The following is a 27,579-nucleotide window of genomic DNA, read 5'->3' on the forward strand; positions in this document are numbered from 1 at the left end:
CTAAACTCCACACGCTATATCTCACATTGCCAAACTAAACTCCACACGCCATACAAAATGCCAGTATTGATGTGCCAGTGTGCGTGTTGTGTAAAGGGGTATTAATGTCATATTACACAAAATGTCAGAAACACTTGTACTCAGATTACATGATATACTTTATTGATATAACCACTGACATTCAGCACATTATACATAATTTACTATATAACACCTAAATTGTGGGTCACATGGCGTGCAATAGTATGCACTATTGAACTGACATTCAGCACATTATAAATAAATTACTATAATACTTCATTGGTCCACTGGTTTGCTTATACATTTATACCATCTCTAGGCAAAGGCTTGTTGTTGGTCAATTTTGCAAAAAAAGTTATCATTAATGTGCCAAGGAAGTCCTACATTTAAAATAGCAAATGACTCGCTGAATTGCGCAGGTATGGACAAGTATCGTCTATCTTAAGTCATTTTCGCGGAGTACAGCTTCTAAAAAAACGACGCTTAATCATCATGTCAACAACGACAGGACTGAAAAACTTAAATCTGGTTATGTTTAATTTGCGAAAAAAAAACTCTTAAATAATGTTGAAAAGGTTAAAAATTAAAATATTCATATATTTTATACTATACTTTGTATAGAATATGTATTACTATAAGTACTTTATATACATGCATTTTAAGTAATCAACAGTTTATCATTATAATTTAATTATAGTATAATACATCAATACTAACAGCATTTAACAAACAGTACTGGGTATATTGGTAAGAAAGTTGAATTATGGTTTAAGGAAGATATTAATTATTATTTTTTATTTGTGTGTACCATACATTTTAATTTTACACATAATTTAATCAGCTCCATTTACTAACATAATTTGCTTGCTAAATACTTTAAAACCATTTAAATAAATAGTATTGAAAATAAATTAGTTTTAACACTAACATAGTACTTTTATACACTGGTGGTTTGCTAAATACGGTGGATGGCTTTTGCTTATATATTTTATATCTGTTTGCAATTTGCTTCTAATAAACTTATACAGTTATATATAGATAGATTTACATGATGGCAAGCATCTCCCATTATAATTCGCTGTTTTAGTAGAGCAGTGTATGCAGTCAGACTGCATGATACATTAGCGGTGTATGCAGTTAGACGCCATGATACATTTAGCGATGTTTTAAATCAAGGGCCCTGTCTGTAAACAGCTTCTCAACAGCCTGTACATGCAGTTCCAATATCTGCTGATAAGCCTTCACCTCTTCAAAGAACTGATCCTCAGATACACCGTTGGATAGAGATGAGATGAATGTTTCTCTGTAGGGCAGTGCTTTAAATGTTAGCTGAAATTAAAATGTCAAACTTTTTGTGAAATTGGCAAAGAAATTTAAACATGCTGATTTTCATACTATGAATGTGGAAGATATTTTGTCATTGTTGTAAAAATCTTTGTCTGGAACCATCTCACATTTTAGTTACAAAATATGTCTATATCTATTTCCATGTTGTCTGGTATTGTGATGCAGTAAGTTCAGCTAAAATAATTGTTGTGGTCTAAATACATGGCCAATCCTTATTCAAGGGACACCTCTAAAGCCTCATTATCTGGAGTAAAGCTCTGTCTGCACTATCAAACTTTATACGACAACACAATGTGAAGTGCTCATATATGGACATGATAATATGTTTTTTATCAAACTAGTTTGATAGTGTAGACAGAGCTTAATAAGAAGTGTCCTCTTAATAGGCATTCTACTGTATTATTGTATATTAATGGTTTTAACATACTGCTGTTACTTTCTGCGCCATCCAACCATGGAACTCCATCAGCGATGTCTCGTAAGCCTTTGACATGCAGCCCTCTAGAGTTTTATCAGCTGCCGTTGTCTCTAGTACATTCTTAATGAAGCTGCAGATAAATCCTAGACCCCTACAAAAAAATTGTTAAAAACAAATGTTGAATATTGTCTGCTTCTTTGTGTTGTGTCTAAAATTTGTGTTGTGACAAAACAAATGTGATATACCCAAATACAATATAGTACAGTATAGTGATATGACATCACATAATTGTCACATAAAGTGTACTGTAGACAGAGCTTCTTGGTTGGTTTGCCATCAACACACGCATAGTAGAATTAGCAACTTGGGTTTACCTGTTGAGCCATATAAGGGCGTCTGTTGCAGAGTTTTTGGCCCAACTTTCATCCTTTTCCTTCTCTTCATCCAACATGGCTCCTAGTGTCACAAACTTCTCTTTGTCTTTCTCATATTTCAGATTTAATTTCTAGTAAAAAGAGAGAAAGTGTCTGTCATGGTGGAAATATAATTTTATTAAATCATCAAATCAATAAAGATACACTCCTTGAATCGTTTTACATTAAACCTTCTCTTACATGAATGTTACCACCAACATCAGACTTGACAAGAGCAAAAGTTGTTGGACCAAGAATATCTGAAAAAATATAAAATTATCAAATAAAAGAAAATTAGTTTATTACAAATTTATATACGAATTAAAGCTGTCAAAGGAAAAAACAGGAAAATATTACATGAACTGCATTTAATGGTGTAATGGTTAGCACTCTGGTCTTGAATCAATTTTCTCCATCCACCCCCAACACAGATCGTCATATTTTATATTAATAATTATATTTAAAATGAATTAATTATTATTATTTAGGAAATGACAGTACAGAAAGCAAAATGCTTAATAAAGCAGAAATGTAATTTAAGTGCTGTCTTGATACCTAGTAAACCAATAACAGAATCCTTGGATGCTACCAGGAATGGAATGGTTGCGATATCACCATCTTCTCTTATTGCTTCATAATTGTGCTTTAGGCTTCCAAAAAAAGATGACATTTCCCTGTGTTTGACTTGTGCGTCTTCTAAAAAAATAGAATTTATTTGTATATTTTTATATATTCAAATAACCTTATGTTATCTATAAATACAAAATACAAACCTACCTACCAGAGGCTAGAGCTGTAGTATGGATGGTCACACTTTAGTGCCTAGGCCTATCCTTCAATAACCATTCATTCCCTATCCAAATTCCATATCCCGGCCTCCTCCTCCTAACTACACTCGATTTTGTTGACATATTATAAATTAAATTACTCTACAAACGTATTAATTGTGTGCAACAACTTCATACGTTAAATCATTCATTTTAGGCCTAAATAATTCATTTTTACCTGTTAAAACTTCTAACCTGTTTATGTGTGTTTTTATTTTGACATAACGTCGCCCCCTAGAAAATAGTGTTTATCGCCCTCTACGTCTAATTACAAAAAAAGCAAAGTTTCGTGTCATAAAATCGCGACGGCGGTTTATTCAAACTTCTTCAAACTTTGTTTACATATTTTAAAGTTTCTTGAAAATGTAAGTAATAAATAACTTAATTATTATGTAATCAAGGATTAGTGTGAAATCTCCTTAATATGTAGCATAGGACACGGCCTACTCAAAATACTAACTGTCGATATTCTTCTTTTTACTCTAGCCTAGCCTACGTGTACGTTACGTACTCTAGCCTAGGCCACCATCTAGCTTAGGCTCCTATGAGCAGTAGGCCTAGGTTTATAGGCTTCTAGTGAGGAGCGCGTAGCCCCTGCTATTAAGGCCTGCCAAGCTCTCTCTAGGCCTGGATAGCTAATCTAGGACCCTACATGTGTATTGTTTTGTTATTAATATCAATTTTAAGTGGATAAAATTAAATTTTGGACTGTGGACAAAATGGGGTATATTAAAGTAACTGCATAATTTACAAAAATAATATAAAGAGAAATCTGAAGCTCCTAAATAATGTCTACAGTAAGCCTACACTACCATTTTCATATTCACCAGAAAGAAGATGAAAAATAAACGCTCCGCCGGATGTCAATCAATTTCACAAAAAAAGCGAAAATATCGACAAATAAAAAGAGAAACTAAACTCAACTGTGCTAAAAGGGTAGATGCAGCAGCCATGCATAGGTAAACGTTTTACTTTAAAAAACAATTTGAATGTACTATTATTATAATAAATTGTTTAATGATAAATATAAAGTTCTATTTGACATTTTTTAACATTATTGTATTAACTAAAATTTACATATTGTTTTCAATTTTAATATTATTTTTCAGCTATGATGCTGATGAGTCTATGGTTATTGAGGGCGCTACAAATATTCCAGAGGTTGACGCAACAAATTGGATCGGCAGTTTAAGTTCTATTCCACTAGCATTCATTCCGTCTACCTTTACTGGCATGTATAGACGGTGTATCTGGGCTGTAGGACAGGTACAGTAAATCCCTCCACCTACAATATATTTTTTTTTTTTTGTCTCCTGTTTCCCATTACAAGTACAGTCAACTCTCCCAATAACGAACTCTCTGAAAACCGGAAACTCTTCCAAAACCAGACTTTTCTTGAGGTCCAAGGGTCAAAAGGGTAAAAAATTCATTTTTACCAAATAGAAACACATTCTGAATACCAGACTTTCCAGAAAACCAGACATGTTAGGCCAGCCCAAAGGTGTCCGGTATTGGGACAGTTGACTGTATTAGTTACATTATTATACTGGCACACTGTATGGCTATATATTTTGTTATTTATTGTATAGAGTTTTGAAAAAGCTAAGGACATCGTGTTCCCGTCTATTAAGATTCATAAAGAGCTAGAGAGTACCCAGCTTAAGCTGCTTCGACTGGAGCAGTCGTTGGAAAGAATCCTCCAAGAAAAGGTAGTTGGAAAAGACAACATTATGATACAGTAGAAATAAGTCTAAAGATCTGTCTACACTATCAAACTAGTTTGACAAAAAGTGTGATGTGCCCAAATATGGTAGTGATTTACACAAATATGGTAGTGTTATGACATCATCATGTCCATATATGGGTACATCACATTTTTTTTGTCACATAAAGTTTGATAGTGTAGACAGAACTTTTCTAACTAGTAGTATACATTTAAATTACACACAACACAAATAAGTTAAGCTTTCCCAGTTTATTCAGAGTATTCATATTTAATATTTATATCTACTGATACTGTACAAGCAATGCTAAATACTACTAAACATATAATCTTTTTCATGAAATATTCAATATTCACAAAGATTTCAAATTATTATTTTTTTTATAAACATACACTGTTTACTGATTGAAGCAAACTAAAATCATACATTATTTTTGTAAAAAATGTAGTTACTGCAGTAATATGACATCATTATGTCCATATATGGACACATCACATTGAACTTTGATAGTGTAGACAGAGCTTAAATCAATAAATATTTTATTATCAGGAAACAAAGACTGATGCAAATTGCTGTTGTGGAAAATCACATTTTGATTCAACGTCAGATTCTGATGATTCATCAACATCATTGAAACGTACTGCCTCAGTGCCACTTACCGTTCCTCCACCCCCTTCCCACTCTGCCCCACCCCCTCCTGGTGCACCACCGCCACCACCCCCTGTTGGTGCACCTCCTCCACCACCCCCTGTTGGTGCACCTCCTCCACCACCCCCTGTTGGTGCACCTCCTCCACCACCACCACCCCCTGTTGGTGCACCTCCTCCACCGCCACCACCCCCTGTTGGTGCACCTCCTCCACCACCACCACCCCCTGTTGGTGCACCTCCTCCACCGCCACCACCCCCTGTTGGTGCACCTCCTCCACCACCACCACCCCCTGTTGGTGCACCTCCTCCACCGCCACCACCCCCTGTTGGTGCACCTCCTCCACCGCCACCACCCCCTGTTGGTGCACCTCCTCCACCGCCACCACCCCCTGTTGGTGCACCTCCTCCACCGCCACCACCCCCTGTTGGTGCACCTCCTCCACCGCCACCACCCCCTGTTGGTGCACCTCCTCCACCGCCACCACCGCCACCGCCACCACCCCCACCGCCACCACCCCCACCGCCAATCAAACAAATTAAAGAATTCAAGTTGGTCCTTAACAAAGTAAAGAAGGTAAGAATGAGTTTTGTTGTTGTTTAGTGTGTTTGCATAGCTTTACTATTTAGCTTTTATTAGATTTTGACCAATTACTTACTATTTTAGTTATGTGTCTGACTACTTCAGTATTTTGGGCTGTTCTTACTTTCAGAGACGAGTGGAAAATACCAAGAATGACAAAGAAACATTTCATATTTCTGCAAATGATTTATGTAAAGTGAAACTAAAAAAGGTCAACCGAAATGAGCCTAACAAAAAGGTAAGCACATGATACTATGACACTTAACCTAAAGGACCATTGATTAAGATTTAAGTTCGTAAGTACTTATTAATTGGTTTTTAAGATTTAAATTTCAAATGTTTTATTTAGACACCAGATTCTGGGCGTGGTAATCGTATGGGACGTCCATTAGTATCGCTGAATGACCTTCAAAAGGTCAAATTGAGAAGATTTAGTTTGGGGTCAAACGTGAGTCCTAAAACCCAAGTGGTACTAAGAAAAAGGTAAGAATTTTTTCAGATTTTTGTCAGTACAGTATTTACTGTAAAATGTTTAAGTGCTAAAGCTCTGTCTACACTATTAAACTAGTTTGACAACAAAAATTGTGAAGTGCCCAAATATGGTAGTGATATGATATCATGAAAAAATGATAAATCATGAAAAAAAATGTGATGTGCCCACATCACATTTTTTTTCTCTTTTGTGGTGTAAAGTACCACCTTTCATTTTTTTTCTCACATAAAGTTAGTGGTAGTGTTGACAGAGCTTTAGATGCAAAATAATCACATTTTTGTAAATTATAAAATTATAAATGAATCTTACTGAATACAGATTGCCACATGAAGCAGTTGCTTTTAGGAGTTCATTGAAAAAGGTTAGCATTCCTCGCAGTCCAGGTGGTACACCGCTCAGAAGACGGCGTGTGGATGAGAACGGGACCGGACTAACGCCACTAATGACGCGTGCATTGAAACGAAAATTCAAGGTAACTTATAATCACTCTTGCAAACTTACACCCAAATTGGTTCTTTAAAGATCACTCTACTGCAGTTACTGCAGTAACTGGGAAAATGGCAAAATCAGCACTGTGGTCCTAGAAAGTAGGAAGCATTTTGCCATTTTTCCCCTGACTGGTAACTACATCTTGCTTACTTAGTCTATGTAATTTATATTTAGCAGTTTTTTTAGAGTTATAATCCAGTAACGTAATGCAGTAGTATCATTCACTTGATCCCTTATATTTCAATGTTAAATCTTTTGATTGTTTTATTTAAAAAAAATATTATTAGACACATTATTTGGGTGCACCTTCACAAGTTGAAGTGTGTCACTCGTAAAAAAGTGCAGTGCCAATCAATTATTATTATTGTTAGAAAGGATAATGAATAAAATAGTGCAATATTAGATAATGGGATAATATTTATAGTACGTTGTTTTTATTTCAGGAAGCAAGAAGTCCTTCTCCATTGCCAATGAATTCATTTCAATCTCCATCTTCTCCCGTGAAGCCCCTAAGGTTTTAGCTTGCCACAGTTTGTTAGTCAAAGCATGACATAATTGTAAGCAAGTATTTTTAACTTTTACAGATTCTAAAACAAGATTATGGTGCATATGAATCTAATGTATAATAATTTTAATATCATGTTCATTTGTTGTAACATTTTTATGTGTTAATCATCTTAATGTATCCTTTAAAGAAGCCCAATATGTCACAATTATTTAGTAAAGCACATCTATATACTATAGTAAGTAAGTGGACATTTTTTACTTTACAGATTCTTAATTATATATGATTATTGTGCATAATGAATCTAATGTAATCATTTTAATATCATGTTAATTTGTTTATTTTTATCTATATTTTTAAATATAAATTCTTAGTACCATAAATTCCCTGTTGAGTTATGTATCTTGTGGTGTTAAGTGAGGCTAGTGACAGCATCAGGTAATGTCTTGGGGGAAAGGTTGCTAACATTTTCTAAAGCTCTGTCTACACTATCAAACTGGTGTGATGTGCCCATATATGGTAGTGATGTACCCAAATAATATGATAGTGATATGACATCATTATGTCCTTATATGGGCACATCATATTTTTTGATACATGTAGACAGAGCTTAAGAGGTTGTTCAAACATTAATTTGCTCATGACGGATTCCTCATTTACTCGATGTTCTTTAATTTATTTTTACAGTTTATATTTGCCAGGTGAAGGGAATGTATAGATTATGTAATTGTAACAGTAATTGTAGGGACATATTTTTTTTCTAATTTGAACTAAGCATGTAAATTATTACTTTTAAATTTGAATGTTAAATTAATATTGTAATACTCTTTTAGTTTCTAACAATTATATTTTTTATTATTATTAAGATGTATATATATACCAATATTTTATTTTAATAAATCAACATATATAAAATACATGTGTGATTTCATTGATTTTTATTTGTCTTTAAAATCATCTGTAACATAATTTATTTCTTGGTATCATTAAGCTAGATACTTTACTCTTGTGTCCTCGTCCTTCGATTGGGATGTAAAGCAGTTGATCCTGTGTATAAACATTGTACATATGCACACTTTTTGACAAGCATTGCGAACTTTCTCCTGGTGTGCTGAAAATGGTCCTGTACTGCGCCCTCGGTAAAAACAGTCTTCTATCACATCACACGGGATAAAAAAGAAGTAATTCATTTACAAAACACCGCAAATTTTGTTTTTTAAATAAATTTAATCGCATTGAAATCTGAAAATATATATAGATATCTATATCAACAATTATTTCCATATTACTTGAAAACAATCAACTATGTAATAGTTGCCCACATAATTTATTTGAGTACTTAGGCCATGTTTCCACAGCCAAAATTGTTATGAATGTGGAAACACAGACATATTACATACCACAAACTTATGTTTGTTAATTGTGATGATCACTACAGTGAATACATTAGTGATTGTATTAATTTATTCTCAGAAAAGATTTTAACAATAATTTTTCTTCTTTAATCAAAGACAATAATTAATGTTCAAACATATTACAGTTTTCACTTTTACTTTATCAATTTCAATTACCCGTAATAAATATCAGATTAGTAGCACCACCAACAAACATTGATCCTGACTTCATACTTGAGTATGAGGTCATGCTTAAATATGGGAATATCCTTTGTATTGTAGGCACTGATCAGTAAACATGATTTTAACATAGCATGACTTGCTTTTGTACTTGGTCAATTTTAAATTTCATTATTATGCCTAAGTACTATGGGAATGACCATAGTGATCATATGCTTATAACCTATCATTTATAACACTGTTGTTGTATTATCGGTTATCGACATGTTTCATGCTTTCTATTTTAGCTATAGCTCTACGATGTACTTCATCTGGTCCATCTGCTAGCCTCAGCACCCTAGCCCAGGTGTACAGTTGGGCTAGTGGGAAGTCTGAGCTTAGCCCAGCAGCGCCAAATGCCTGCATTGCACGGTCTATGACTCGCTGAGCCATGTTGGGTGCGATCACTTTGATCATTGCAATTTCAGCCGATGCAGCCTGGAAAATAAAGTATAGAAAAACATTTAATTATATGGATACTATGATAGGGTCTAACTTAATAATTTGTTTATTTATTTCAACAATATTTTACGAGGGTGGTACATCCAGCCGAAGCTGATCAGTAGGGACCTTCAGAAAAATACAATATGACAAGACATAAACATGTACCAATAGAAATTAAATTAAAATAAATAGAATATATAAAGATATACAAAATAAAATGTAATGTATATATTGATTGAAATATATATTTATACTGGGTAACCTCTTCAGTCAAAGACTGGTCTCCCAGAGGGCCCAGTTGGTGATCAGTGGCTGTGATGTACTAATACACCGGGGTAACCCCCTACTCGTCTCGAAAGATGTACTAGGTTCTTTAAAGTGCACACGAGCTAGATGTGTACACTGGACCTACGGTTTATAGTCCTTATCCGAGAAGACTCGTTCTACCACCAGAACCATGGAGTGAGTGAGCCTCGAACCCCTGCCGATGTTATGGCTACGTAATTACGGTTCCACTGTCTTAACCGCTCGGCCACTCACTCACTACAATACTACTATATTACTATGTTCAGTGTTATGATTGGGTCTTACCAAAATATGCTATTACGATTTTATGATCTCATCACCTTCTACCCTAACTACCTTTCTTTTTGCGTAGACATTGCGTATTTCCATGAATCTCGTCAGTGGTCAGATGGTCCATAAGTAATATTTCAATATATGCATTCTGCTTTTTTAGTCTAATTTTATTGCTTGTTACTAAGAGTCTAACTAATGGCTATTTCTACTTATTTCTTTCACTGTGATATTGTGTCTAACTTACTTTATTGCCAACAGTGTCCATCATATTAGCAGCCTTCAATGTCAGCAACCTTGCTTGTTCTATCTCCATTCTGGACTCAGCAATGTCAGCCTGTATCGTGCCTTGTGTAGCCAAAGGCTTACCAAAAGCAACCCTATTATGTACCTTTAAATGAAAAAAAGCATTATAAAATGGCTAGACGTTTAACTGTGTAGTGTAGAATTTGGTACTGTATTAGGTATGTTAGTATCCATATTTTAAGAACCTACTGTAATTAATACTATATTAAGTACTTACACGGTCTACCATTAATGCTAGCGCCCTCTCAGCACTGCCAATCAATCTCATACAGTGATGTATACGACCTGGTCCTAAGCGGCCCTGAAACAGCATTCATAAAAACATCAACAAATGATGATATTCATAATTGTTCTTGTTTTATGTGAAATTTTAGGAAATTATAGATGTTAGTGAAATTATAGGAAAAATATGTTACTTTTACCAGCCCTATATTCATTACAATTCATTATCATACTTATACATACAGCTATTTCTAATATTTTATTTCAACAAAACTACTTATATTCCAACACACCTGAGCAATTTCAAAACCTCTACCGGGACCAAGAAGCAAATTCTCAGCCGGAACTCTAACATCTTCAAAGATGACCTCACCATGACCTGACGGGGCATCCTCAAAGCCAAACACAGTCAGAGGTCGGACAACTTGTACACCGGGGGTGTCCATTGGCACGAGGATCATTGATTGTTGCTGGTGTTTACTGGCTGATTTGTCTGTCTTGCCCATGAATATGCATATTTTACACCTAGGGTCCATTGCACCGGACGTCCACCACTTGTGGCCGTTGAGGACGTACTCACTACCATCTGATTTTATCTCGGCTTCGATGTTAGTTGCGTCTGACGATGCCACCTAGAAAGAACCAAGTAGCCACTTTTGTAGTGAGGGGAGAGATTAACTATTTATTTTAAACTATTTGTCACTTCAAATAATAGATAGAATATAGATATAAAGTAATAATTTTATTCACAGCAAACCTTTGGTTCTGTCATTGCGAAGCATGATCGTATACTGCCCTCTAGTAGTGGTGTAAGCCATTTATCTTTTTGTTCCTGTGTTCCGTATTTCACCAGTACCTCCATGTTACCTGTGTCTGGAGCTGAACAGTTGAACACCTAAGACAGATTACATTACTTTTTTAACATAAATTATTATATTATAACATATATTATTAATTTAGTATAAGAATGTACAGTATTGCAAATTAATAATTTTACCATGTTGATATTATTCATTGCCTGTCTAATGTTTGTAGGATTTAAATGAAACTTTTAAGAACTGAATTTACCCACCTCTGATGCAAACACAGACTTGCCCATCTGCTCACATAGGAATGCATATTGTACATTAGTTAGCCCAGCACCATACTCTACATTAGGATCTGTCTCTATTGGTAGAAATAGGTTCCATAGGCCTTCAGTTTTAGCTTTATCCTACAAAACAAGTTTGAAAAAATAATAGACAACTTGTACTGTACAACTTTTATACTAATCTCATTGTAAATGTGATTTGTCTAGCGCCCTCTATATATAGGCACTCGGCCACTTACTCTATAGAATTTAATTATTTACGAGCAATTTAAACAAGGTGGTACAATATATATATATGTTCATTAATTCTTTGGCACACAGACAAGGATTGCCAAAAATGAAATCACTGTCCTCTAGAGAGGTGACAATCTGTTCAAAGGACAAACACAAAAATATTTATATACCAAATGATATTAATTCAACTATAAATGCTACAATAAATTAGTTTACTTTTTATTGTATATACTAGCAAAATCAACAAGCAATCAACAAACCTTTAGTTTCTCTATTAAAGGGTGTGGTGTCCATCGTTGATCTGACATCTGGTGAGCAATCAGCTCTTGTTCAATTGGCAGAATGTTGAGGTCAATGAACTCTTTCACCCTCTTATGCAAGTTCTGAACATTCTTTGGTAAGCCACCAATTGAGACGGGCAAAATACCTAAAAGGGAAATTTAATCATATAATTAAAACATAAAATAATAGTATTAAATTAAAACAAAGAATAAAACATCCTCAAATAATCGGACAGACATAGACTGTGCTGTTTAAATAATAATTATAATAATTAATAATATTTACCAGGATTTGATTCAGTGTGGGTACTAAATGATCTCCTAGGCTGAGAGAAGGTTGAATAGGATCTGCTGCCTCCAAGTGGTTTGGGAGGTGACCCACTGGTTCCTGTGGGCTTCTTGCCTTTCTCAGCAAATGACCATCCAATGCTAGCCATGTGCTCTGCTAGCATACCAACAGATTTAGCAGAGTCTGAACTGGCTTGACCTGAAGAAGATAACAAATAATATATGAAAATTCATTTTTTTTAAAATTTGCATGACAATTTTATGGGCTTTTTAAAATGTAGTGATACAGAATTATTAATGGTTAGTATATTTTGTTGTAGTTTACTTTGTTGTTGAATTAAAAAAAAAAAATGTCAATATGAGGTTTAAAAATATATAAATTTTTGGTCTAGTTTAACCATTTATTACTTATTGCAAAAATTTAAACAAAAACATTTTTATGTAACTTCAGATTTAAATTCTACCATGGAGTTGCTTAGAATAAGTTTGTATTGTTGTGCACTTTCTCTTTTATTTAAATGAGCTCATTTGCATGTTATTTGAATGCCTACACTGTGCAGTTAGTGTCTTTTGTTCTGTTTAGTAGCAGTTCAGTAGTCAGTGAAGACAGGCCATTTTGTTACCAGTGAAGACAGGCCATTTTGTTACCAGTGAAGACAGGCCATTTTGTTACCAGTGAAGACAGGCTATTCTACTTATTTGTATAATCACTTTGTGCATGGATTACTTACTGTACATGTGGATGTTGTACTTTTCTTAACTGTGATTATAATGTGGATATACTTACCTATGGATGCATTATACTTAACTTACTGTGATTATACTGTACTATACTGTACTTACATGTGGATATACTGTATTTACATATGGATGTATTATACTTAACTTACTGTGATTATACTATACTGTACTTACATGTGGATATACTGTACTTACATGTGGATATACTGTACTTACATGTGGATATACTGTACTTACATGTGGATATACTGTACTTACAAATGGATGTATGATACTTTAACTGTGTTTATATTGTACTTTGTGGATATACTGTACTGTACTTTGCTTGCCTAGATATACTGTACATTATTTACTTATGAATGTATTGCACTTGTTGCTTTACTTACTGGACATTTGGATATATATTATACTTGTTCTACCAGCTGTGGATTTATTACTTTACCTACCGTGGATGCATATTGTTTTTTGTGGATTTATTATTGTTCCGTGGATATCACCTTCCAATGCCTGTGGACTACTGTATGTATCTTTTACTTATTTTTGTTTAAGAGCAGGGTGTAGGTACTTTATTTTGTCAACAAATCTAGTTACTACTGGCTGTAAATTTTAAACATATTATCTATTTAGATCATCATTATTAACGTACTTAATTATATTGATTGATATGAGATCATTTACCTTGCATAGATCGTTTATAAACCCCTTGTAAAATGGCCGCCACTCTAAAGAAAGAGAAGGCCATATACACTGACATATCCTGCACATGTGGTATCCCTCTTATTATTATTTATTTAGATCATCATTATTAACGTACTTAATTATATTGATTGATATGAGATCATTTACCTTGCATAGATCGTTTATAAACCCCTTGTAAAATGGCCGCCACTCTAAAGAAAGAGAAGGCCATATACACTGACATATCCTGCACATGTGGTATCCCTCTAGCCTTACAGTATTGCTCTATGTAATCACTAGAAGCTGGTATCCCACTGCCAGACAAATCTTTACCAGCAAACCCTGGGTAGAAAATGGAAAACTGTATTTGAAAAATAATTTTGTTTGTTTTTTTAATAATTTTGTAGACATTTTTTTTTACATATGCATAAAGCTATCATTAGTAACATTTTTTCAATGTGTGTTCACATTAGTAGAACTTGGTAGCATTCTTTCAATGTGTGTTCACATTCACTCATTCATCCAGACCCTGGATAGAAAATGGGAAATTTACTTTGAAACATATTTCTTGTTTTGTTGTTGACATCATGTACATAGTGTAAAGACAAAATAACTAAGGCATTCCATGTGCATTTAATTTTTCATTATTTTTAACTTGCATTGAGCACCGAAATACTCATTCATCCAAATCAATTGCTAAAACAATTAGTTTACCTTTCAAAAGTGGGAATTCCGGTTTCAAATAGTAAGGCAAACAGCTGTACGCAAGATCTGATGTGGGGTCACCTAGAGTGGACAGCTCCCAGTCCAGTACAGCCAGAACCTCAGGTTTGGTTGGGTGGAATATTAGATTGTCAAGTCTACAAATATATGAAGTCAATGTTATGAAGATTGATAGTAATGTACTGTCTATAATTTCCTAGCTAACTATATACAGATAAAACAGACAAATTTCTTGTTTCTGCCTCAAAATAAAATATTTATTATACGGGTACTTTCGACCATAGGTCATCATCAGGTACTGGCCTATGGTCGAAAGTACCCGTATAATAAATATTTTATTTTGAGGCAGAAACAAGAAATTTGTCTGTTTTATTTTTATACATGATCCTGCCTATGCAGCACCTATTTCTTTCCTGATATATACAGATAAATATTTATGGGAAAATACTGTACTACTGTAGTGTGTTCAATATACTGTAAATAGTGTGTTCAATATACTGTGAATACCATTTTGCAGTCAACTAGTGTACTGTACTATAGGTGTGTTTAATATGTTATACTGTACATTTACTTGGTATACTATATGTACTGTACCCATAATGCAATTTTTATGTGCATTTGACACAAACCTAGCTAATTTGCATGGTCATAATCCTATGTATTCATCATCATCATTTTACTTTTATTTCGGAAACATAGTTACAAAATCAATTGCATAAATAAGTTCAAATAAAAAAGGCAGAAACAAAAAAGATCATCTCAGGATCTCCAACGTTTTGTTATGGAGCCTGGATGATTCAAATGATGATACCATAATACATTTTATCATCATCTGACATTCTCTGTAACAATGAAAAGATAGATTTTCTTAGATATTCCCTAAAAGACGAGACACCATTAATAACAAACATGTCACTAGCACTGCAGTGTCTAGGCAATCTTAACAATAATCAAAGAGCATTGTTGTAACATACCCGTAGGGCATTAAGATATCATAAATATAATAGGTGTGTACCTGAAGTCTCCATGTACTACTGTTGTGTGGTCAGTGGTTGGTGTGTTCTCTGGTAGCCACTGCATCAATCGTGTCATTTCTTCTATTTCATGTGTTTGACTTGCTAGGTACTGTTTAGACCAGGTCTTTACTTGCCTCTCTATATAATTACCTGTAAGACGCAGAGTAATAAAACTAGTTAAGGTTCTTTTTACTGCACAACTGATTCTATTTTAAATGATGTTCCATACTGTACTCCCAATTAAATGTCCATAATCATCTCAACTACAGGGTATTAACATCTATGTATCTTTTATAATGTTTCAAGATTTTTTGTTTAAATAAATGTTAAACTTGTGAGTCATAGTAGACTGAACAATGACATAAACTTACCAAACTTTCCAAAATCTTTAAGACCAGCTGCAGTCACATCGACTGAGTGAATCTGTGACAATACATTACACATGGCATCATAGACTTGAGTTCGTTCACCTGGTGAGAGACTGGGGCATGATGGGTCTTTGAACACCCTGCCCTCTATGTAGTCCATTACATAGAAAGGTGTACCTATAATACTGACAACAATTATTTAAGACAAAGATTAATTTTTCAAATTTTACTTACTGTAGATATTATTTATTCTCAAAACAAATCAAGTCAATCTCTTTATTCATCTCACCAAAAAAACAAAACAAAAAGGAGTAAGCAAATTTAAAGATAATCTTTTTATGCAAACTTTTGACTGCACATTTAATGTAATTTTACCTTGAATCTTCACAAAGACCGATGAGATTAGGCACCGGTACGCCAGCCTGCCCTACAGCATGCATCACTCTGTATTCTCTCTCCACTGCATGGGCCGAGGGCAGTAGCTTACCAGGTGGCTTCTTCCTTAGCACCATGTCTCTCCCTCCGTAGCCTACAAAGTACGTTGGGTTAGATTGTCCGTGCTTAAATTGCCTGATGTTAATATTGCCATCTTTGGATTTGATACCAAGATTATCTAGATACTCAATAAGCGGTTCTTTGGTAATTTCCAGGCCTCTCCTAACGGACGACGTTCCAGGGACAAATCCATTGAGCGGGAAATTTAACAGAGTTTGCAGTTCTGTTAAGGCATCTTTTGGCTCATCAACCTAGGGGAAAAAACAAAAAACTTTGCATAAAATTAAATTTATTAAAATAATGTTTAAATATCTAAAGAAATAAGTATATCCAAGATAAATGCTGTCATTATTGAAAAACGTTAAATATACATGTAACACTCCAGTAACCAAAAGGTAAGACAGAGAGATATTAAAAGAGCTATAGTAATGTAGTAAGTATAGAGTGCAGACCTTAATGGTTTGTATTCCTAAACTCTTTGCAGCCTTTACATTGCGGCCAATATCATCCAGGAACACGCTTTCCTCTGGTTTCACTTTCAATTTCTCAAGACACAACTGGTAGATCCTGGCATCTGGTTTACGCATTCCAACTAAACACGATTCAACTATCTATGTATTAAATAAAGTACATTATAGTACATTATTGTGAGATTTTCAAAAAATCATGTCATCAGTCGATTCCAAACTGGCGATGTCACGTACGTGGTCTAATTTACATCTCTCCCTGGTCAAACGAAGATTGGTGGTTTTCTAAAGCTCATTTCAGTTAAGAGGTTTCCACTGAATTTGGGTGTTCCCTTGATAGAGGTGTCCCCTGTATATGAGTGTCTCCTCAATAGAGGTTTCCACTGTATATGGGTGTCCCCTTAATAGAGGTTTCACCTGAACATGGGCGTCTCCTTATAGGGGTGTCCCCTTAATAGAGGTTTTCGCTGTATATTGGTGTCCCCTTATAGGGATGTCACAAAGGAGAGATTCTCCTGTATTGTAAGAGTTCCTACCACATTAAACAGTGATGGATCCAAAGGTTGTAGACTTCTGCCTGATTCATGTTTCCAGTTGTTAGTTAGTAAAGCAACAGATACGCCCTCAGCCTGAATGCATCGTACGGCGTCTAACATTTCTGGCAACGCATACACGTCTCGCTCAAACACTTTTAAAAACTCAGTCATGTCAATATTTTTACCAAGCTGAAAATCAAAATTTAAGATTACTTATTGGAAAAAGTAATAAATTAAGAAGTGAATTAATTTTGTTTTAAATTATATTTTGATAACTTATCTACTTATTTGGTATGGAGGTATAAAATATTTGTTTCTTATTTAAACCTCTATGCTTTTTGTAATTTACCTTTTCAGAGCATTCTGTACTAAATATTTGTCCAAATTCTTCAGTAGTCAGTTCGCCCCTCTCCATTCTTGCAAAGCTCCCATCTTCACCCCTTTCAACAATCACTTGCCGAATTAGTCCTTTTGGTAGCCCATTATCTATTTCAAATGCTGAAAAAAAGTATATAAAATAATTATACAGAGATACATGAATGTAGATCTAAAAACAGTAACATGTATTAATAATAATAATAAATTTGCTTCTTGGGCGGATGCTATGTTTAAATTAGGATGGTGGAAGACTTTTAAAGTGGGTGTCCTCGCCAACCTCCAGCTCATGGATGGGGGGATACCTGGGCTGCCCTGAATTTTTAATGTTGTGTAATGTATAAAGCTCTGTCTACACTATCAAACTAGTTTGACAAAAAAAATGTAATGTGCCCAAATATGGTAGTAATGTGACCATCGTATCCATACAGTATATGGGCACATCACATTTTTGTGTCACCTACTGTAAAGTTTGATAGTGTAGAAAGACCTTAAGATAGGATATCAAATTAAGCCCAGCACTTAATTTCACCATTTTTAGGCCATCATGGGTCCCCCTATTTCAAAATCCTTGATCAAATTACAAGGCTTATACCTTCAAACACTTTGAAAGGCTTGGAGATGAGGACTCCGCCCATATCAAAGATCACCGCCTTTGTCTTCTGGTGAGGTTGAGTGTTGTGGAACCATCGTCTTTGTTGTTTGTTGTGAAGACTGCTGGCACATATTAGGCTGCCTCTATGATGACACTTGGTTAGGCAACGGAGTGGTTGAGATATCCGAGACAACTGCAACATTGTCATGGTCTGCACACCGATGATTTAGTTGCAAAAAGTGTCCTTTAACAAAACCAAACCTTTATTATACAATACAATGAATAATTTTTTTTTTTTAAATTGTGATGTATTCAAATTAAATTACTACTTACTAGGTCTAGCCTAGGAATAGCCATTAAATGAACATTTCTGACATACATTTCAGTATATCTAGACTGACCCTAGTAGTAGTAGGCCTAGTAGAGTAGGTCTATACCTTAGCTAACCTAGTAGTACTGTACTGATGCTAGAAGTGTAGTAGCTAGCCTCCTACTATCGCTTAGCTAGTAGTACTACCTACACTTACAGTACATACTAGGCCTTGTGTTAGGCCTAGCCTAGGCCTACTAGTAGAGTAGGCCTAGGCCTACTCTACTACTACTACTACTACTAGGCTAAGCCTCTAGATAGCGCTAGTAGGTTAGGTATAAAGCTATATTGATGATTTAACTCCAATAAAAACGTTTTGTGATGAGCATTCATTAAAATGCAATATATAAGCCTACGCATACCCACCTACACCTCCTGTCTTCCTCTCTCACTCAGATCCAGGGTGCACTGCAATTTTCCTCAATCCCCAGGGTTAAAAAAAACCACACAGATACCTAAATGTAATAGCGCCCTCAAGTATAAGGCCTTTACAAAAAAGTTTCCCTTTGTTTTTTGATTATCAAAACATAATTTTAGGAAAAAAAATCAATAATTGTTCTGATCACGCCGTTTTCTTTTAAATGATCTTGTCACTTGTGGTTGGCTAGTTATTTCCTCCTGTACTCTTCTCATTTGTTTTTAGTAGTCTAGTTCCGAAACTTAAATTAAAAACTAACTACTATTTTGTATAATAATAGGCCTAGAATACTAAAATCATATTCTTTTCGATAATTCGCAAAATAACATCCGGGACTATTAAAAGGCTAGAAATTGAATGGCAAGATAAATAAAGATCTAGTTATTTTGATTTTCAAAACCTTTGTGCTCATTGGTTGGAAATTCCAAGTTTATATCTATTAATACTCCTATGAAGAATTTGGGACTTTTCGTTGAGTTAGTACTGACGAGAGTACGACGAACGTTACTTGACATTAGTTAACGTTTAAAATTCAAATAAAAATTGTCTCGAATTAGTCTAGTCTAAGACTCTAAGACACCAGTATTTGGACTTTTGGCTGTCATGGAGGAATGTGCAAGCTGCTGTTGTTGTGTTATAATAATAGTTGTAGTAGTATTTTGTGGTGTCGGAATCCACAGTTTAATAACTGGAGATGACCAGGAAGGAGATGAAAGGAAGTGCGTCAGCTATTGGAGTCGTTGGTCTGATTGTTCCCGGGAATGTGGTGCATATGGAACCCAAATTAGGCTTAGGACCAGAGGTCCTGGCGAACCTACCACTGATGAACAACCTTGTAATCGTGTTTGTTACAACGGTGGGGAACTCACAAAACAAGGTTGCGATTGTCAAAAAACAAAATATAGCGGTTCGTGTTGTGATTGCAAAAACATCGATTGTGAACTAAGTACGTGGACTGAATGGTCGTCGTGTGAAAACGCAACAACTCGCGTAAGATCACGTGATGAGGTACGAAAGGCAGAATGCGCAGGTGCAAGGTGTGAAGGACCATATATGGAAGAACAGGATTGCGATATCGCGTTGATTCTGAAGGAAAAAGTGTTGGTACCGAAAGCAGTATTCATTATTCTATGTATCATCGCAGGTTTATTTGCATTGGGCTTGTCTATTGTTATTTTTCTTTCTTGCAGGTAAGTAGTTCGTTATGCTTTAATTTCTGACTGATATATAAGTATAATAAACAAAAAGAAAAGTATAGTGTAGACCACTATAAGTAAATTAAGGACTAGGCATCTGTATGTAAATTAATAATTTCGTTAAAAAGAAGGCCATATACATGGCTGCAGTCGCGTGCTCAAGTTAGTGTTTACCGACCGACCGACCAACCGCCCGACATAGTGAGATGTAGGGTCGCGAGAAATAACAGAGAAACAGAGAGAAATACGCGAGTTTATAACAGAGATGATGAGAGAATAAAATGAAATGTTCTTTTCCAGAGCCTGCAAGAAGAAGAAGAAAGCTTATGAACGTGCTGCTAACGATGACAATGGTGACCAAGAGTCATTTGTTATGGGATAAAGTAGCCTACGGTTGGCATGGGTGAGCAAGGAGATGGATGGGAAAGTTATGGGGACAAAAATAATTTCATAATGAAGAGAAGCGAAATTGAATGTATGGGATCATGTATTGATATTCAACAGTTACAGCTTTGTAAATGTATCATGATCACTTTTATCGACGACTTCAGAAAGTGCAAGTTCCTATCTACAAATAAAATCGGTGTTACTGAAGTTGAATAATTATGCCTACTTATGCTTATGATGTGTTACATTTTTAAAACTTGTATATACTGTACATTATACATACTAAAATAAATGACGAACAATGAACAAGTCAAAAAGTGCATCTACTATAGGAACCAATGTGAGTGTTTATAAGAGAGTAGAAACTGAAACCAGCAAGGCGTGTATATTATAGTGCATTCTCTATCAATTGCTTAGACATGATTAATTATATTATATACCCTTTATCTATACAGTAACAAATTACACATTTTTATATATTTATTTTTGTATCTTATTGGAGTGTGCATGCAGTTGCAAATAATGTATTTAAATTTGATATGATATTTGATAAAAATTTTACTCAATTTAAAACGCCCAGCCTTCTTTTTGTCTAATGCTAGTGAGCTAAATGTTTTATTACACCATTTTTGCAAATCATTATCGAATATACATAACAAATATTACCTTAACTAGCTAGCAAAGATACCCGCCCCAGGGCAGCAGTTCTTCCTCTACAATATCCTGTACCACACTGTTATTTATTTATTAAACCACGGTGCAGACATGTTGGTTGAATGGTTGCTCTTGCTGTTTTATTTATTATATTATCCATGTTTACAAAACCCTGCTATTTATATATTATATAACAATGCAAGTATTATATTTATCCTGACTGTTGTGCTGACAACCTTTATTTTCAATCACAAAAGTCTATTTAGAACTTTCAGGGATTGGTTGAGGATTTTCACCCAGTGCTGAGAGAATATTTTTCAAAAGGCAACTGCGATGGAACGCTCTTGATATTTCCATTATAATTATCGTGGGCAATCATATCATTTCTGTGTATTGTTTCTAGATAAATAGTTAACATTTACATTTTCTCATGTTATTGGTAATTTAATAAGGTTTTCACTAAAAAAATGTATTTTTCTTTTAACACACTAAAATATAGGCCTATCATTAATATCCAAAATCTACCCTGATTTGTCTGATCAATAATGATATAAAATGCATAAATTTACTACTACGTATTCTTTAACAAGACATAACTATCCCTACTGACGCATAGCCAGCCTAGATAGGCTTAAAAAACTAATAATGCATCCATAGATTTCAACTGTTCTGGTTCTAACTAAATAAATATTAGGTCTATTTTAAAAACCGAAAAAGTTCATTCAAAACTGAACTTTAATATTATCAGGAGTGATTCTCAGCACAGCATTTTTTAACCATTTACACAATAAATAATAGATGATCACCATATATAATATATTTAATAATATATAATAATCGACAGGCACGATATGCCATTATGGCTGCATAACGTATGCAGACAGTGAAACACATTATTGATGATTTAATGGAATTGAAGCATGTAATACTCCCACTCCTTTATCATCAGATATGAATGTTTTGTAATGCCGGCGCCATCACAACATAAAAGTTTTCTTTTGAAATTCGAATGGTACACAAGAAAAACCCTCGGGCGGTGTCCTCAGACTGAAACGTTATTATGTTTTATGAACTCATTTCAAGAAATCCACTTTACTTTACAACAACAGTTGAATAGTGAGGGATTAGTTTTTGAACGTTAAGATTGTTATACCAGGGCAGGACACATGTTCCGCTTTTCAACAACAAGGGTTGGAATATACGATGCCTATTAGGCTACACTAGGCCTACTACGTACTACATACCCTGAGTAGTTACACTAGTGTATTTTAAGTTGGTTGAAATAAGCGTTCATATTATAAAATTGGCTCTTCATACCTATAACACCTGTTTCCCTCTCAAAAGCCAAACATTCTTTGTTTTTTAATTGAATTTATTTGAGAATAAAAAATGAAAAAAATCGAATTATTGTTCTGATCAAGCCGGTTTCTTTCATTCTTTCAGATGAACTATCACTTGCGGCTGGCCAGTTACTGTCTGTACTCTTTTCATTTGGGTTCTCTTTTGGTCTTTCGCCACCTAAAAGTATCTTTTGATTAGGCCTACTATTATAGTTCTCAATGATATACCTTATAAACTAAAAGGCTTGGAATTCAATGGCAATGAATTTTGATTTAATATATTTAATATAGTCACCATGGATACGATACAATAGTATTTATTGTCATTTAAACAAAATTGTAACAATGAAATTTGATTGGTTGAATTTAAATGCAAAATAGACATGAATACAATATAATATAAAGCATCTAAAGTGATCTTTCAAACTTACTATTAAAAACATGAATAGAATGATTGTCTGCATCGTTTAGTGTTATGCTTCAGAGTGATCAGTATACCAGTTTGGCTATAAGGTTATGTATGTAGAGGATGATCAGAATCCTGACGAATGAGGAAGTGTTTGGGACTTTACCGTTTAGACTCAACGAACAAGCTCAATTACCGTTAATCAACGTTTACCGTTGGAATAAAAAATCAGAATAAGCACAATCTGATGCGCCAGTATTTTTATAGTAGTCTGTGATCGACTATCATGGGAGAAAATTTAGATAATTGTCTTACTTGTTCTGCCATAATAGCATTCTTGTCAGCAATTTTTTTTGGTGGATTTTATACTGCAAGATATTTGGCGGCAGAAAAAAGTGGTGTAATTGTTTATAAGTACAGCGATTGGAGTCCTTGGTCTGATTGTCCATGTGGTGTATCCGGAACCAGATTTAGGTTCAGGAGCCTACAAGTTGAAACTGGATCCGACGGACCTGAGGTGGAACCTACCATTGAACAACAACCCTGTAATCGTTTTTGTTACAACGGTGGGGAGCTCACAGAACAAGGTTGTGATTGTCGAAAGACCACATATAGCGGTTCGTGTTGTGATTGCAAAAACATCGATTGTGAACTAAGTACGTGGACTGAATGGTCGTCATGTGAAAACGCAATAACTCGCGTAAGGTCACGTGATGAGGTACAAAAGGCTGAATGCGCAGGTGCAAGGTGTGAAGGACCGTATATGAAGGAGGTGCAGAGTTGCAGTGTTGCGCCGATTCTTGACAGATACTTAATGGTGCCCAAAGCAGCAGCATACATTGTATTTCAAGTTATTACAGGTTTATTTATAGCAAGTCTGTTTGCTATTATTGGTGTTTTTCTTTTTAACAAATATCGGTAAGTCGATCTATATATGTCATTAGTATATATTACATTTATTAATATTGGTTGAAATCAATCAGTAATAGTTTGTTGTAATAAAAACCAAATAAAAGCGTCTAATGTTAATAATTTATTTAGCTTGGTTCCCACTATTGGACGCAACGCAATGAACATTATACTGTATAACTGCAAAATGGCATTCTTCATTTTTTTCATGTGTTTCAAAGGACAACACATCTTATATTCATTAACAATCTAACTTGGATGTTGAATTGTGTCTGTTTAGCACTATTCTATTTAATTTTACCTGTATAGGTAATACAATAAAAGTGTTTTTTTAAATATTTTTAGACCGGCAGCTGACAAAAAGAAGATTAAGGAGGAGAAAAATAAACGTGACAATGACAACGAGTTAGAGAAAGACTAATTTGTATTAATTTTGTTATGGCCCAATGTGACTCATTTGCATTGGCTGTGTTGACAATGCGGATGCAGGAGTGCTTGGGATACAAAATGTATACAACATGCCATGTTATCACGATCACTTGTGTCTTAACATTTAACAAATGTTGAAGTTATTAATTAGGTGTGTACTAAAGTTAATCATTATATATTCATTCAATTATTGTTTACACTTGTATATACATAATTAATATTAAATAATGATAATAATAAAGAAACTCAACCTTGCATAAGATAAAAGAACCTGGTGTGTGTATACAAAAGAATTTTACTGGACGTCTCAGACAGAAATCATGAATAATGAAAATTAATTATTAACCAAGCAGAAAAAATAAAAGACTTATATATGATATATAGCCATACAGAGTTGATTTCTGCCTCAGACGTCCAGAAGGGAAAAAATGAGATGATAAATGTACAGAGTAGGAACACCAACCTGAAACCAACACTGCCCAAGTAATGTAAACAGTAATTGGCAATTGTTTATCAGTTAAAACATATCGTCCTTGTCTTTCTTTCACTATTCAATTTTCTCGATTGAATGCTTCCAAACAGAGTTTTTTTTTGTAGGTTGCCTAAATTGTATAATTCATTTATTTATATCAGAGAAGAATTACACTCTTTTCCAGGTTTGCTATAGATAATTAAATTCAATTTGTTTGTTAATGTTTCTGGCTGTTTTACTTTTTCTGGCTGTTTTTTTATCGTTTTGCTTTTTGCTTATTTTATTTTGTATCTCCATTGAGATACAGCACAGCACAGCATTGTCATTTTTTTCAGTAATTTGCCTTTGGATTTATGGATAATTCCATTGATATGTTTTATGATAGTTGTTTTAAACGTAAAATTAAGGTTGTAAGTTTAAGTTAAAGGTTGTAAGTAGCGGGATTTATCTACTTGATGTAAAATAAAAAAAAACTTTGTAATCTGAGTGAAATTATATTTTTTACTTGATAATAATGATAAAATTTAGCCTTGTATTTTGTCTAATGATTTTCTTCAATCTTCAATGTACCCTTTTATTTTTATATACCATATTATTATATTCTTTTTGTATTATCTCCAATATAAATTTAGAAATTTATTTTACTCTTTGTAATAAACAGGCAGATATATCTATGTTCTCACTCACACTTTTAGTATGCTATAATGACTTAATGATCAGTACTTTTCCCTCGGTTATATCCTGTACATTGTTGCTACATACAGTAGTTTTTATATTTTCATATCTACAAAACCCTGCTATTTTTCAATACAGCATTGTGAAAGTATCAAGACTTTGTTACCCTTCATAGTAACGTCAAGTCATAGAATATTTAAATTTACTCTCCTAACGATCCTACGATCCTGTGTTCAAATCCTGTCAGACGCCATGATTTATTTCTCATAATATGACAAAACAAAAAACAACTCCACTCCCAAAGACTTGTACTAATATACTAGGGTGTAAAAACACATCTTTTTGATCGTACTGTGAACCATTGAATTCATATTCTGCTACTACTGTAGTGATAACGGTACAGTGTAAGAATAGCCTGTTATCTTGCAGAAAAGAAAACAATGTGCTGAACTCTGTACTTCCGATAGATGCATGTAGTACATGTACTGCAGTAATTCTCCCAGGGTTGTTAAAACCGCAAGAGATATTCAATAGCGCCCTCAATTCCTAAGCCTTTACAAAACTTTTTTCTTGGACGACTGCTGTTGTCAGTGCATCTCTTTATCTTGAAATTAACCATAATTCGAAAAGTCCAATAATTGTTCTGATCACAACGGTTTCTTGAAGGGCGTGTGACGCAGTGTGTTAGACGTTAGATTACTGATCGTGAGCTCCCACGCATCTTAGTCAAGATACTGCCTATCTCCGCCTGACACCCAGGTGTATAAAATAGATACCTGGTTAAAGACACAACATTGCTGATTACTAGCCGCATTTGGGAGTATGTTTCCATACATGATTGTTCCAACAAAATGACCAGGGTAATGATGTGAAGCGCTTAGCAATAAGCGCTATATAAGAACGGATATTATTATAATTTTAAATGATATGTCCCTTAACAGCAGCTGACCAGTTCCAGCGTGTAGTCTTCTCATTTGGTTTACTCCTGTATTCTAAACCCGGAATGCTATCTCATTCTTACTCGTTGAGCGCCGGAATAATAATAAAAATATCACGGATCTAATTATAGCTCTTCCGTGATCTTATCATGACTGTTGACGAACATTTTTACTTGATCTGACGTGTTAATTATTATTTATGGCATGTGTCTTCTGTATTCATTTTTTTATTGCCATTTTATATGTACCATTAATATAAATAAATGTTTATGAAATGAAATGAAAAACATTGCGCAAAATTCTTCCGCAATGGACAATTAAAAGCCGCCCGCCAGGAATTAAAAGAACCAAAATGTATTTTGATTGAGTAATAGGACCCTCGACGTGATGATAAGTAGGAACAGGGAAGAGTTAACTCTTCCCTGGTAGGAAGTAGGCTTCCTATCTGGAAATTCCAATATATCTATTTATTAATGCTCACAGAAATCTATAATGCTAGACTTTGCACGTCTGATATTCCTGATACCATTACATTTTTATTACCTTTCGCCAATTATTTAAAACCATCATGGGAGAAAAAGGTAAAATAGTTTGTATTTCAATAATAGTCGGAGTAATTTTTGTTGGTGGAATCTTGATCGGAGGACACCAGGCTAGGAAGGGGATATGCAATTGTGTTGTTATTGCTTGTAAGTACAGCGATTGGGGTCAGTGATCTGAATGTTCGCAGAAATGTGGTGCAAATGGAACCCAATTTAGGCTTAGGAACGTGCTTGAAGTGACTGGATGCGGACCTGTGGTATGTGAAGAACCAACCACTGAAAAACAATCTTGTAATCGTGTTTGTTACAATAATGGGGAACTCACAAA

At 34.5% G+C, this 27,579-nt stretch overlaps 5 protein-coding genes across 6 annotated transcripts; 3 read left to right on the forward strand and 2 right to left on the reverse strand.

Annotated features, from left to right (window-relative positions):
• Positions 1 to 140: 140 nt before the first annotated feature.
• Positions 141 to 3,261, reverse strand: LOC144834877 (pleckstrin homology domain-containing family A member 8-like). Its single transcript, XM_078689848.1, has 7 exons — positions 3,205 to 3,261; positions 2,755 to 2,895; positions 2,401 to 2,459; positions 2,161 to 2,291; positions 1,796 to 1,937; positions 1,184 to 1,350; positions 141 to 1,149 (listed from the first exon to the last, which is right to left on the reverse strand). Exons 2-7 carry the CDS (start codon positions 2,867 to 2,869, stop codon positions 1,143 to 1,145), a joined length of 621 nt encoding a protein of 206 aa, XP_078545974.1. The 5' UTR covers positions 2,870 to 2,895; positions 3,205 to 3,261; the 3' UTR covers positions 141 to 1,142.
• Positions 3,262 to 3,320: 59 nt separating this feature from the next.
• On the forward strand, positions 3,321 to 8,373 carry LOC144834876 (uncharacterized). Its single transcript, XM_078689847.1, has 9 exons — positions 3,321 to 3,391; positions 3,857 to 3,985; positions 4,136 to 4,292; positions 4,616 to 4,735; positions 5,300 to 5,974; positions 6,111 to 6,218; positions 6,330 to 6,463; positions 6,792 to 6,945; positions 7,406 to 8,373. Exons 2-9 carry the CDS (start codon positions 3,864 to 3,866, stop codon positions 7,481 to 7,483), a joined length of 1,548 nt encoding a protein of 515 aa, XP_078545973.1. The 5' UTR covers positions 3,321 to 3,391; positions 3,857 to 3,863; the 3' UTR covers positions 7,484 to 8,373.
• A 301-nt stretch (positions 8,374 to 8,674) lies between these two features.
• LOC144834891 (acyl-CoA dehydrogenase family member 10-like) lies at positions 8,675 to 19,288 on the reverse strand. Its single transcript, XM_078689871.1, has 18 exons — positions 19,252 to 19,288; positions 18,516 to 18,759; positions 17,895 to 18,043; positions 17,546 to 17,734; positions 16,995 to 17,153; positions 16,423 to 16,793; positions 16,051 to 16,232; positions 15,679 to 15,829; positions 14,655 to 14,800; positions 14,109 to 14,282; positions 12,520 to 12,720; positions 12,213 to 12,379; positions 11,701 to 11,841; positions 11,386 to 11,523; positions 10,922 to 11,260; positions 10,624 to 10,707; positions 10,348 to 10,491; positions 8,675 to 9,518 (listed from the first exon to the last, which is right to left on the reverse strand). Exons 2-18 carry the CDS (start codon positions 18,721 to 18,723, stop codon positions 9,291 to 9,293), a joined length of 3,171 nt encoding a protein of 1,056 aa, XP_078545997.1. The 5' UTR covers positions 18,724 to 18,759; positions 19,252 to 19,288; the 3' UTR covers positions 8,675 to 9,290.
• A 503-nt stretch (positions 19,289 to 19,791) lies between these two features.
• On the forward strand, positions 19,792 to 21,847 carry LOC144834887 (SCO-spondin-like). Its single transcript, XM_078689868.1, has 2 exons — positions 19,792 to 20,493; positions 20,800 to 21,847. The coding sequence occupies exons 1-2, from the start codon at positions 19,907 to 19,909 to the stop codon at positions 20,879 to 20,881; spliced, it is 669 nt and encodes a 222-aa protein (XP_078545994.1). The 5' UTR covers positions 19,792 to 19,906; the 3' UTR covers positions 20,882 to 21,847.
• A 1,518-nt stretch (positions 21,848 to 23,365) lies between these two features.
• On the forward strand, positions 23,366 to 25,679 carry LOC144836294 (uncharacterized). 2 transcript variants are annotated; one of them, XM_078691553.1, is made up of 2 exons: positions 23,366 to 24,204; positions 24,541 to 25,679. In XM_078691553.1, the coding sequence occupies exons 1-2, from the start codon at positions 23,573 to 23,575 to the stop codon at positions 24,614 to 24,616; spliced, it is 708 nt and encodes a 235-aa protein (XP_078547679.1). In that variant the 5' UTR covers positions 23,366 to 23,572; the 3' UTR covers positions 24,617 to 25,679. The 2 variants fall into 2 exon arrangements, with proteins under 2 accessions (XP_078547679.1, XP_078547680.1); XM_078691554.1 differs by having other exon boundaries at positions 23,366 to 24,161.
• Positions 25,680 to 27,579: the final 1,900 nt, after the last annotated feature.

Source organism: Antedon bifida, chromosome 2 (assembly GCF_963402885.1).
Source record: "Antedon bifida chromosome 2, ecAntBifi1.1, whole genome shotgun sequence".
Classification (NCBI taxonomy): Eukaryota; Metazoa; Echinodermata; class Crinoidea; order Comatulida; family Antedonidae; genus Antedon; species Antedon bifida.

Coding starts and splice junctions, on each gene's coding strand:
- LOC144834887 (XM_078689868.1), top strand. CDS start 19,907: ATGGAGGAATGTGCAAGCTGCTGTTGTTGTGTTATAATAATAGTTGTA. Junction 20,494..20,799: donor GTTATTTTTCTTTCTTGCAG/GTAAGTAGTTCG, acceptor GTTCTTTTCCAG/AGCCTGCAAGAAGAAGAAGA.
- LOC144836294 (XM_078691553.1), top strand. CDS start 23,573: ATGGGAGAAAATTTAGATAATTGTCTTACTTGTTCTGCCATAATAGCA. Junction 24,205..24,540: donor TTTCTTTTTAACAAATATCG/GTAAGTCGATCT, acceptor AAATATTTTTAG/ACCGGCAGCTGACAAAAAGA.
- LOC144834891 (XM_078689871.1), bottom strand. CDS start 18,723: ATGACAATGTTGCAGTTGTCTCGGATATCTCAACCACTCCGTTGCCTA. Junction 16,233..16,422: donor GGTCTTTGTGAAGATTCAAG/GTAAAATTACAT, acceptor AATTGTTGTCAG/TATTATAGGTACACCTTTCT. Junction 11,524..11,700: donor AGTCTGTGTTTGCATCAGAG/GTGGGTAAATTC, acceptor AATCTGTCTTAG/GTGTTCAACTGTTCAGCTCC.
- LOC144834877 (XM_078689848.1), bottom strand. CDS start 2,869: ATGTCATCTTTTTTTGGAAGCCTAAAGCACAATTATGAAGCAATAAGA. Junction 2,292..2,400: donor ATGTTGGTGGTAACATTCAT/GTAAGAGAAGGT, acceptor TCTTTTTACTAG/AAATTAAATCTGAAATATGA. Junction 1,351..1,795: donor TGGCGCAGAAAGTAACAGCA/GTATGTTAAAAC, acceptor TTTTAATTTCAG/CTAACATTTAAAGCACTGCC.
- LOC144834876 (XM_078689847.1), top strand. CDS start 3,864: ATGAAAAATAAACGCTCCGCCGGATGTCAATCAATTTCACAAAAAAAG. Junction 5,975..6,110: donor TCCTTAACAAAGTAAAGAAG/GTAAGAATGAGT, acceptor TCTTACTTTCAG/AGACGAGTGGAAAATACCAA. Junction 6,946..7,405: donor CATTGAAACGAAAATTCAAG/GTAACTTATAAT, acceptor TTTTTATTTCAG/GAAGCAAGAAGTCCTTCTCC.